At 44.6% G+C, this 12,101-nt stretch overlaps 1 protein-coding gene across 2 annotated transcripts; it reads right to left on the bottom strand.

Annotated features, from left to right (window-relative positions):
- Window positions 1-1,131: 1,131 nt before the first annotated feature.
- fscn2a (fascin actin-bundling protein 2a, retinal) lies at window positions 1,132-9,322 on the bottom strand. 2 transcript variants are annotated; one of them, XM_086176347.1, is made up of 5 exons: window positions 8,023-9,314; window positions 5,052-5,208; window positions 4,835-4,956; window positions 4,568-4,735; window positions 1,132-4,483 (listed from the first exon to the last, which is right to left on the bottom strand). In XM_086176347.1, the coding sequence occupies exons 1-5, from the start codon at window positions 8,843-8,845 to the stop codon at window positions 4,278-4,280; spliced, it is 1,476 nt and encodes a 491-aa protein (XP_086032473.1). In that variant the 5' UTR covers window positions 8,846-9,314; the 3' UTR covers window positions 1,132-4,277. The 2 variants fall into 2 exon arrangements, with proteins under 2 accessions (XP_086032473.1, XP_086032472.1); XM_086176346.1 differs by having other exon boundaries at window positions 4,568-4,956; window positions 8,023-9,322.
- Window positions 9,323-12,101: the final 2,779 nt, after the last annotated feature.

A 12,101-nucleotide genomic window follows, 5' to 3' on the forward strand; every position in this document is an offset into this window, starting at 1 on the left:
ATCATCTTAAAATGGAACTACAACAGTTCAGTGTTTTCCATGTTGGAAAGACAGACACGTGGAAAACACTGTAAATCGCATCCCTTGTTCACATTAAACTTGTGAAATTCATTTTCAGCGCTTAAAGACGGGTGTGTTTTGCAAGAAATAGACGTTGCAGTTTTTGTTACAGTGATGATGTAGCCGTTTACCCCAAAAGGGTCTGCTTTCACGGCAGAGCCGAGGTCACGCTCCCGCGGATCCCGCCTCGGAGGTGCACACTGTCACCCAGTGGAAACAAAGGGAATAGTTTGACAGAGCTACCGCAGCATCATGTGCATTGTGCGTGGAAAAGCTGCAAAATGACTCCAATCATACCCTCCTTCACACTGAGTTGAGAAACGTATTGAGCAGGTTTGTAATCAGGCTCATCATGCATTGGCTCAAATTACAATTTGTTTATAATTTACTTCGTTCAGCCCCATTTCTTGCTCTTAAATACGCTCAATATGCTTTTAAATGGGAACTTAGATGCGCTCAAACAGCATTCATCTGTAAATCCCAACAGACAAGCGATTTACTGATGAGACGAACGTTACGCAACTCGTCGCCCACCATCTGCGATGATGAAACATAATTGGCGTCTAAATTCAAACCCCTAAATTACAGGATTGGCTAGTTTTGTGCCTTTTGCGCTGTGAATGTACAAGATTGTGATCATTATGTCACACCGTGAAACAACAAAAGGCATTCAAGGTTGTTCTACTTCTGAACTCACATTTCTAGTCCTTGCTTGGAAGGACGTCTTGGCGTCTTGCAGAAGAACTGCTTGGGTTAGAATGTGACATACTGTACACCTAGTAGAACACCGGATTTGGCCAATATCTAATGAATTCTTTTATTTTGCAAGAGCAAATTAGTGCAAAGGCGAGTTCTTACACCTCGACTCACTAGAACAGGGACAAAGAAGGAAAGGTATTTCTGGACTTGGCTGACCTATTAGAAGGTGCACTGTGAGATAGGCGTTCTTTAATGTCATTTCTCTTTTTTGACCCGAGCCAGGCTGTTCCTTTTCTTTTTTCCTTTAACAATAAGATAACCTTCCATAGGACTCGTTGACCTCCTCACGTGCTATTCCAACAGCGCACAAAATACATTGTCAACTTTTTATTGCCGTCGACAGTTCTCCAAAAATCATTTCATAAAACAAAAATGGAAAAACAAGCACGTACATGCATACAGGGTGCGCGGCTGAAGAAGCATTTAAAATGCTTCTTCCTAAAAGTACTTTCCTAGACAGTTTCAAATACAAGAAACCATTGATTTAAACATCAAGCTTCAACTACTTGAGATGAAATTGCGGCAGGTGATCGACGAACATTGTGTGTGTTTTTGCTGAGAGGTTTTGGTCGGATGTGTGTCGTTTCTATTCTGTTAAAATACAAAATTCCTTCACGCCTGTGAGCAAAGCAATCCATTTAATATAATCAAAAGGACCCTGCCATCATTAGTGTGGAATCAGAAATTAGGTTCACGTATTAACACGCTTTGCGTTTTCTATATATCATTGTGACATTTGCATCGCATATTCCTCTGATGCTAAATAATCCCATACGTCAGCGGTTCCCAAACTTTTTTGCACCAGGGATGCATGAAAAGGTTTCCGGGGACCGGTTAAAAACTTTTTTCGGTTCACAGTATTTGATCTGAATACAATGATTACACTTTATATTAGGCAATCACAATATTAAAAAAATAATAGATACATAAAAATATAGTTTTGAGGGTTTCATAGCTTCATTAGCTAGCCGTTCACCGCTAATAATGCACAGCGGGAACAGAGCTCGTGTATCACCTGTTGTGATGAACCCGTAACTTAGGTTGGAAATCTTGATATTTTCTTATAAATGCGTCTTTCTTTTTTCTGCGAGTCTGCAACGCTTCTGCCGTCTCACCGTTTGCTCGTTTTCTCCCGTAAAACCTCTCCGTGGACTTTTGTTTCTGGCTCATTTTTTTCCAAGGGCTAGCTTGTGGTAGCTGATGTGTGAAATGGCGAGTAAATGCGGCAGTAAGGCGAAGGCGGAAACAGTCGTTTTCCAAAATAAGAACCGGAAGGTCCAATGAAAAAACATTGGTACAAAAAAAAAAATCATCTGTACCGAGAAAGGTTATCTTTGCGGACCGGTTCCGGTCCAGGGGCCGAGAGTTGGGGACCCCTGCCAGACGTTATCTATTTTTCAGAAAACTATGCATTTAAAACCCCCTTTTTAACCGTGGTTTCGACCAACACAGCTGCCAGGATACGGACTGCAGAGTGGTTTAAGGCCCCCGAGGCAGAACATCAGAGAAGAGATTTCTAAATTCACACGTGGTACATAGAAAGTGATGTAAAGTCCATAAAATCCTTTAAATCGACCCCCTTTGTGCTTCTCTTTGATTTCACCCCTACAAATTTTTCCGGTAAATATATTTTTTTTTTCTCCTCACTCAGCTGATATTGCTAAGATGCTTGAAACAAAACAGTTATTTTTACACAAGTCCACTTCATTTTCCTCACGCGGTGCTTTTATGGAAGCTTTGAATGGGCCATTAAAACAAATGAAAACACCACCGGCAACAAACCGTTTTCTATCTTCTCTGAGTCAACGTGCGTTACCTGCGGCTCGGGGAAAAACAAACGAGCACCGGCGAGCTGAGGAGAACTGGTTCTCATAGAACAAGGGCATCACCTGGCGGGACTCCGAAGAAATCTCTGAACTCGAAACACAAGAATTAATCATTCATTCAACATTTATACTGCATGCCAGGCCGGTGCCTATCCCAGTCGTCATTGGGCGAGAGACATCAACCGTTCACCCTCTCATTCACAGGTTTGGACAGTTTAGGGTGTCCGACGAGCCTCCTTGGACTTTTGGAGGAAGCCGGAGAATCCGGAGGAAACTTACGCAGACATGGGAGGAACATGGAGACTCCACACAGAAAGGCTCCACTGTTGGAATCGAACCAGTAACTTCTTGCTGTTCAGCAGAGGCGCTAACCAACTAGAGAATGAAACGGCATTAATACATCATCCATTGAACTGTGATGGGTAAAAGTAGGTTAACCGTGCATTGCTGAGCACATTTGCATCTGGATTTTAAACATTCTCATAAGGTGTGATATACCGGCGATTCAAGAAAAAAAAAAAAATGTATACGCACGCACACACACACACACATACATAAATATATACACCTGTATATATACATACACGTATACATATATACCCACACATATGTAAATATACTTATATACCTATGCACACATATATACACACACATATATATACATTTACAGACACACATGTATGTAAATATACATATATACCTATGCACACACATATATATACACACACACACATATATATATATATATATACACACACGCACACATGCACAAGTACACATATATACCGTGATTTCCGGATGTTAAGCCCCGACTTTTTTCACGTAAACAACAATGCGGCTGATATATGAACTATTTTGTATTTTGGGTAGGGAACGCTAATGAGCTTCACGCCGCTAAAACGTTTATCCTCGTCACATCGGACCGATGAAATGACCGGGAAATTCTGAATCCGTTCAACTCCGACACCGAAGAAGACGACTTTGACGGTTTTAGTGCGCAGGAGGAAGACCGAGATAGCGATCGGCTAGGCGGTGCGGCTTATATTGAGGTGCGCTCAATAGTCTGCAAATTATGGTATATATATATAAAAAGATTGTGGGAAATCGGGAAAGACTGTGTTTCACCATTCAAGGAACGCAGCGGCGGCATCACGTCTAAGAACGGTTGACTTTCTTTGCACCGGCGGAAATGTTTTTGGGGGATGGGTCACACAGGAATGTTTGAAAGGCATTCACAAAAGAATTTATTTTAGGCAGCGAAATTGTAAATCACAGTTAAACGTCTCTCGGCGTTGAGAGACCGATAATCGCGGCTGCCATCTTCAAGACATTTTTCTGTCACTGTAATTAAACGAAACTATCTGAACAAATGAAGGTTATTCCTTGATTCACATGTGTATTCGTCGCAGCGTCTACTGTTTGATGTTGGCATTGACAGTGTCATTTGAAAGACAAATTGTTAAACATTTACAAGAAAAAAAAAACCCAAAACAAACAAACACGTCTTACTAAAGTGTTGACTTCCCAGTTTAAAAAAAAAAAAGGGAGCGGGCTTCTTGCTGCTAAGCAGGATAAGGTAAACCCCCCCGGGAGTCCACTTCTCATGAACTTGCATCATCTTGTAAGGACCGATCAATACTCCCAGAGGGCGGATGCGTCAACCGTTGCTCCGTGGCCCATGAGCGTACCGCCCTGGTCTCCACGAAGGTATTTGCCATTGGTGCCCTTAATTGCGACGCGCCCGTGTTCCAGGAACTCCAGAAAGAAATCCTCCGGCTTTTCCCCGTCCGAGCACACCAGGCCGTTGCTGGACACGTACCAGAACTTTCCGTTCACACCTGCGGAGACACGTCGGCGTGTAGAATTGCTCGATAAATGCCGGATAATGATTAACAGAGTTGAGCGCGCTCGTGAACACTGACTTTTTACGTTGTAGGCGCCGTCGTTGAAGATCAATGAGAAAATGTCGTAGACGGATCGATTGGCGTCGAGAGTGTTGGAATTCTTGTGGTGGCAAACGAAGCCGTTCTCTCCTCGGAGGATCAGGATCGGGCGGTTGATGAGTTTCATCAGGAACAACTCATCTTCACCTGTAAGATTCGGCGTTGTGCGGTCAGCGTCGGTCGACCCCTTCAAACGCTTCACAGAAACCGCGGTGAATTTGCGTCGGATCTCCTGAAAGCACTTACCTACAGCGTCACTGACCGCCGACAGCTGCCCGTTTTTCTTTGTACAAACGTACTTGCCGTTGCTCGCTTTGAGCGCCACTCTCTGTCCTCGCCACTCGATTTCAAACATCGTGTTGACCTCTCTAGGAAGGACACGGCGCCAGTGGTTCAGGCACGAAGCACGGGAGGGAAAGCGACAACAAAAGCGTGGCCTCGACAAACAAAAACTGCGACTCACACTTCCGTTGCAGTGGACTGGATCTCTCCGTGGGTCACCAGAGTCCAGTAGGAGCCTCCATTTGTCCTGAACATGGACTTTTTGCTCTCTTTGTCAATCTCCATCTGGAAGGTCTCCATGTCCGTCTCAACATCTTGATTGGCTGAAATACTCACTCCTGAGAAAAGAAAAAAAGAGCAAAACTGATCCTTTGTTCCAACGGGGAGAAAAAGTGATTATCCTACAGCCTGGCAAATGCTATTTGCTTGCTTTTAAATGTTATTTGCAGGTCACATGGCACGAAAATAAACTCAAAGCTGTGAAGGCCCTGACTTTTCATGAATGACACGATTCACTCTATTTATCTCACCTCAACTTAATTATTTAACTTTCTAAATGTTGCCGTGTGAGTCTGATATACAGGGCTGATCCCGCCACAGGTTTTAGAACAGTGCCTCACAGTGTGGTGGGTGAACACTAGAAGGTGCTGGAGGGCAACACAAAAAAAAAAAATGCAACGTTTGACAAGGAGCCGCTCCGAAAACCACCCGACTTCTGATCTTTCTTCGAAAGCGCAAGAACATTTCCATGAAATGGCATTTAATTATAACTCGAACTTTATTTCATCGTGCTTTACTGCGACGAGCAAAATGGCACTGCGGGTTTCTCAAGTGTGTCTCTCTGTATCTACGCCTGTGAGCTCACCTCACATTCGCCTTCTAAGCCCACAGAGGCGGTGTTTGTTTGGCAGCCCCGGGATGTTTGCATGCCTGAGAAGCGCTGCGCTTATTCATGTGATGTGTTTTATACGTCTCACAAAATTTCGGGGAAGTAAGGTAAACCCAATAAAAGCCACACCAAACGTCGATTGGGATTCTTTCCGTCTTCGATTTTGTGTAACTCGGCGCCCGGTAAGTGTCTCGCTTGCAGCCACCCAGTGTTATATACTTAATCCACATGTATTAACTCTGTCTGGTGGAGCGTCAGGTGGTGTTGAACATACTCACAGACACATCTAACTGAACTGTGTCTGCTGCGGTTCAACTTAGATGCCACAGAAATATCCTTCAACCTTTCTCTTAAGCCTGTTACAACCCTAATCCCCCGCAGTCACCCTCCACCCTTCCTCTTCATTCGCTTGCTGTAATTCCCTGAGTGGTGAAATGCAAATCTGCACTGCAGGGCCCACTAAGCAGCTTTCAGTGCCTTGTTCCTTAAAAACAGGGAACTGCCACAAGGCCAAAACACTCTAGCCGGAGTGTTTTCCACTGGCCTATATTCTGGCGGATGAGTTCTTGGCTGCAGAAACATAACCTGGAAATTACATTGTTTTAGGGAAGATGACTTTAATCTACAGACAATCCTCATTTCCGTACTATGATCTTGGACATCACGCGAAGCAAGTGCCAAGAGCTCCGGTGGAAATACTCGCTTTGAAATGGCAAAAAAAAAAAAAAAAAAAACATCTCTCCAACAACCCTGCAGAGAGTTTGTGTGGAAAACAATGCAGGACAAAGCACAGAGGCAGGTTCACAGGGGGCCATAAAGCTGAGTTATGTTATGGGGCCCGTTGAGCCTTTTTGTTGCCACATTGCCCCAATATTGATCCAAATACTTCGGACAACTTAAACTGACGGGTGATAGTAAAGAGTGAGTAGTTGCAAGTCCTAAACATTAACTGATGGTAACTGACACCCGAGGGGCACGGACCTGCCCCGGAGTCATTTGCACGCCCCTTAATCTTCAATGGACGCATAGTGGAAATGACAAAGCCCATTACCACAATTACCTCCACGCCGTGTTTGACGGCCCCTCCGGAGCCGGCATCCAAACAGTAAACCAGAGATTTTTTTTTTTTTTTTTTTTTTGCCTACCAGCATGTTCATTTAATTCCTTTGATTTTTCTATTCCTGACAATAAATAGTCACGCGTTTGAATGGAATTTGTTATTTACGAAGCCGTGATGTTAAAAGACCCACAGCGGGCCAATAAACTGCCTCAAATCAAGGAGGTTAATCCTCGAAACGGGGATAAAACAGAATGCCGAAAACGATCTCGGGGACAACCGATCTTAAACAAGGTGTACCGTATATACATAGCTATAGCTATATATATATAGCTATTGCAATTACCTATATACTGAATAGAGGCCGTATTTAAAATGTTAAATATCTTATATGTGAACAGAAAGTACAAAGAGATTAAAGATTAACCCAGTTGTTTTAGTCATTATGAAATAGTTCAACGGTGAAATGCCCCCCATGCAGGTGATACAATGTTGCTCAAGGGCTCAACTACAGGTAACTCAGCACCAAAGAAACTTCCAACTTGAAAATGGCAAACGGTCTAATATTCTTCAAATGGCCGATCGAACGGGTTTCCTGACACCTCGTCTTTATGAGCCCCTGCCTCTACTTTGTCTCACCCTCCCAAGAATAGGGATTATAAACAATTCAATGTAATCTTACGATAATCGCAAGGATTTAAGTTAAAGCTAGGTATGAAACTAGGAGTTTCCAGATTAATGCTGCGCTCTGGCTGCATTGAACACGTGGACTGTTCAGTTTACCGGTGATTCTCAAACCCTTCTATTGGTCACACCTTCAGTACAGAGAGAAAACACCAAACCTTATTTGCGCCAACAAATACGTGTTTCGATCACTCGTCTTTTCTTCCTTTTGATTCGTGCGATCGTTTTACTTTTACCAATGACTATTAGAATCTCAGACCGAAAGCCAGTGTTTCTGTGAGAAATGCCTTCAAAAGAAGATAACGTGAAACAGCACCAGACGGGTTTTAAGAGAACAATTGCACTGCATAAACTCGATTCACCTGTTGCTCTCTGCTAGTCATTATATGTAGAGGGTGTACAGTAGAGCTGCGTGCACGTGTTTCATGCTCATTTTAACAAGAGCATCACACCAGAATGAATCAGGACTTCTTGGAAACAACTCATCCAAATGTTATGTTTTTCTCAAGTGCAGATCATTACCTTGCTTGACCGAGACAAATCTTTTATTGGCAGCTAGAAACACGACCTGCGGATGACTCTCCTCAAGGTCAAACAGCTCATCTTTTCCGGGCTTGGAGCATCGGCCGGATCGCAGTGTTCCCGTGGGACCGACCGGGGTCAGATATTTGCCGTCGCAGTCTTTAAAAGCCAGTTTGCCTGATTTCAGCTCCAACGTGAAGCTGGTAGTGTTGCTGTTCTCTTTCACCAGTTTCCCGTCGTTGCTTAGGAAGCGGCTGTCGCAAGTCTTCAGGCTGTATTTGCCGTCCGTGTACACCAAAGTGACGAGAGAGTCCACTCCCCAGGGAATGTTGCTGTCCACAGAGATCTCGCCATCGGAGGCGGACAGGTGGGCGTAGCGTTTCCGAGCCACACTTAGCAGACTGGCCTGCGGGTGTAAAGCCAAGTGGACGGCCCAGAGCTCTTGCTCCCCAATGGCCTGGGCGAAGCAGGACAGGTAGTCCGCCGAGCCTCCAAAGTAACGCTGGAAAGGCTCTGACTGGAGCGCCCAGCGGCCGTCGGACTGGGGCACGATGAGGAAGCGGCACTCGGGGTCGGGGGTCTCCGCCCCGCACGTGATCTTCCCGTCTTTATCGGAAGCCAGGTAGCGGCCCAGGTGGCTCCGGAGGAACACCACCTGGCCGTCTTGCTCATCCTGCTCCAAGATCCAGATCTGTTTTTTCTTCATACTGATGCCCGAGGCGTTCACCTTGAACCCGAAGGCTTCCGCTGTTAAATATCTACTTTCATAGTTGATGAGGCCAAACTGCAGCTTCAGGGCTCTGTTAATTCCGTTTGTGGGCATGCTTTACCAGGCCTCACGTTAAGACTGCCAGTGAAGATGTCGAGAACAAACCAGGATAAGGGTAATCGGGGAACGCAAAGCACCGAAAAGCAAAAAAAAATAAATAAATGCTTGATATCTCCTCGTCCTCTTCGCCTCAAGTTGTGAATTAGCTCCACTTATCTCCCTTGATGGATTGCTAAGTGCTCCTTCCCTCTCCCGTCACTTTCTCCCTCCTCAGAGGTCTTGTGCAGGCACTTGCTCTCAGTTCCTTAATGAGTTAGGATTAAAATCAGCAGGACAAAGCACCTCAATCCAACAAGCTGCTGACGTCACAAACCAGCGCACCAACCGCAAATCTACGCGCCTCCCTCCTCCTCCTCCTCCTCCCCGGCACTCGTACTCAGAAGCACTTCGCTCTCCAACCCCTTCCGTACCGATCACTTGCTCTTATCTGCTCCTTTTCATCTCATCTCTTGCCTTCCATTCCTGTAATCCTTACTGACACCCTCATTTGTCAACCTCACTCCCCTGTTGGTTTTGACTCGCATATTTAGGTCTAGCCACACTGTCCAACCGTCGGATTATCCTTGCTTAGATCTGCTGGCGAGCCACTGCCTAATTGGAAGGTGTCCAGAGAGTAGAGGTGCTTTGCATCGCGCCCTGTAGATCCTCCTGCTCGTACGGTCGCCTTTTCCGACCGATCTACTGCAAGTTTCAGTGTGTGCGTGGGTTCGTGTGAGGATTTCGCCTGAAATGATGCAAAATTTCTGCCCGTGAGTTAGAAATCTGGATGGATTAAAATTGTATTTACAAAGGCCCTCTTTCACATTACAATGGGACTTGATGAATGCGAACACCAAAAGCAGTACAAATAGTTCTTTATGACACTCATTGCAACTATACGGCCACATTAAACCAGTGCCAAGTCGGAGATATTGAAATATATGTGAGCTTAGCTAAGAGCAATTTGAATAGCACACATTTGAATGCACAAGCACAACCTATTTTCCTTAACTCCACATTGAACTCGTTTGTTCCTTCGGTTTTCTAATCCTGCCAGATATCCCACTGTTGTTCTACCAATCCACAACGGAGGATGCTGCACGGTGCCCGGTGACCTTTGTCACAGTGCACAAAAGTCAGCCTTTAAGAGCATTATCATCCTGTTTCACTCCGCTCCCTTGGGGTGCTGAAGTTAATGCCGAGGAAATCTTTATAACGTGTGGCAAAGTCTCAAACATACCTTACTACTTAATATATGAAAAAACCTCAAGCCATATATTTCTCAATACTGTCTTCTTGGAATGCCGTAACAAAGCTTACAGTTATGCTGACATAGACTTGGACATCCCATGATGCATCTTCTCATTGCTCCCACTCTTCCCACCTTGTCGGCGCTCACGTCCCTATATCGGTGCATGATAGCAACCGTGTCATCAGACAACTGGGTTGTGACAAGGTGCCGTAGGAATCCCGTCATATCGGGGTATCCCAAGCTAGCTGACAGACGTTGTTCACCCTGAAACTATGGATACCAATTCAACTTGTTGGATGTTTTGTTAGTCTTCGAAGGTGGGTACGATGTGGACTAATGCTGTTACCTCCAAAATCCAAGAACAATTCAACTGAAACCTGATTACTGATTTCAAAATGACCTGGACGGATAAAAAGATAGGTGGGTGTGGAATGGGGTGATGAAAACTGCCCAATGAAAGTTGCAGCCCCTGTTCCATTATGTGCTTTACATGTTTTGCTTTGCAATATTTGTACTCCTGGATTTAATCTGTAACGTCCCTCAGAAGCCGGTTCTGAATGTCGCCACAGAAATTAAGGTCATTATTACTTGAATTTTCAGACTGAAATCCGAACGCCTTGAATAATAGTTTGGACTACAAACTGTGAAATGTGAGCCTAGAAGATTTACAGCGGGTGCTGTACTCATACTCACCCTGACAGACTTTTGAAGTATACCTCACTAAAAATGATCTAAAGTGTATCATAACCATTTATTTTTACGCTTTCAAAAAGGTCATTGTTTTAAAATAAATTCATTTCGGCCATAACAACAAGTCTCACCTCCACCGGCCCACTTCAACACAAGGCATCAGTCATCCGGAGGACTATGCTTGCTTTTGGCAGAGTCCTACCCTTGATGAGACATCAGATGCTCTGTTTTTATGCACTTTGACAGACATATTACTTTTGCTTTTAATTCTTCTAGCGGGCAGCACGGTGATGCAGTGGTTAACACTCCTGCTTCCCAGCAAGCAGGTCAACGGTTAAATTCCTACAGTTAGCCTCCATGTTCTCCCCTTGCCCGCAATGGTTTCCTCATGGTTCTCCGGTTCCCTCTCGCAGTCCGAAAACGTGCACGAGGTTCAGTGGAGACTCTAAACTGTCCAGACGTGAATGAGAGAGTAAATGGTTGTCTGCCTGGTTGTCAGCGATTGGCATGGGTACCCAACCTTTTGCCCAAAGACCCCAAGGATAAGCATAAGCCTCCCTGCAACCCTGAGTGCAGTTTAAGCGCGACATATAATGAATGAATGAGTGAGTGAATGAAATATTCTCGTTCGCTCAAAACCTTCCAAATGAGGGAGCGAAAGCTAGGAGTTGAATGTTCACTCTCATACAAAACTGGTTTACTCGTCCACCAGCTCTTGCATTCGGATGGTTGGGTTGATCAAACTCGCAAAAGCCAATAATTCAAAGACAGCACAGGGCAGTAACGTTCAACATTGAAACAAAATTATACACGTATAACATGCCGTTCTAATATAACATGGAATGCAGGCTCATACGGTGTAAAATGGGAAATATATATACATTTCTTTCTTCAAAATCATCAACCGACGTGAGAGATTGACCAACTTTGTCAATGCCTGTTCGGCGTTGCCATGTTCGCTTCCCACCACATGGTGGCGTCGTCACTGCCACGGATGCGTAAGTTGTGGGCTTTATCATCAGGATCGAAATCAGCTTTCTCGGCAGAGTATGTTAGCACATACAGGGAATTTAGCTCTGGTTTAGTTCCACCTTGTACTGGCTTTAAGATACACAAAGACTGGGCAGAGAGCATTGTGCACAGTACAAGTGAGGTGATGAAGTCACGTTTCACATGAGTAAAATGGTCATTGAGATATTTTGCTAGAACACGTCTGTATTTATACAGTATGTGTGTTTGATAAATCGGGTGCATGTATGTAAGGTGTTGTGGGGGGGGTTTACATGTTTTGCAGAGGGATGGCTTTCGTGCCGACCACTATAGTGCCGG

This window comes from Fistularia commersonii, chromosome 28, assembly GCF_037954325.1.
Source record: "Fistularia commersonii isolate RoL2024-O1a breed Wild chromosome 28, RoL_Fcom_v1.0, whole genome shotgun sequence".
NCBI classification, from domain to species: Eukaryota; Metazoa; Chordata; class Actinopteri; order Syngnathiformes; family Fistulariidae; genus Fistularia; species Fistularia commersonii.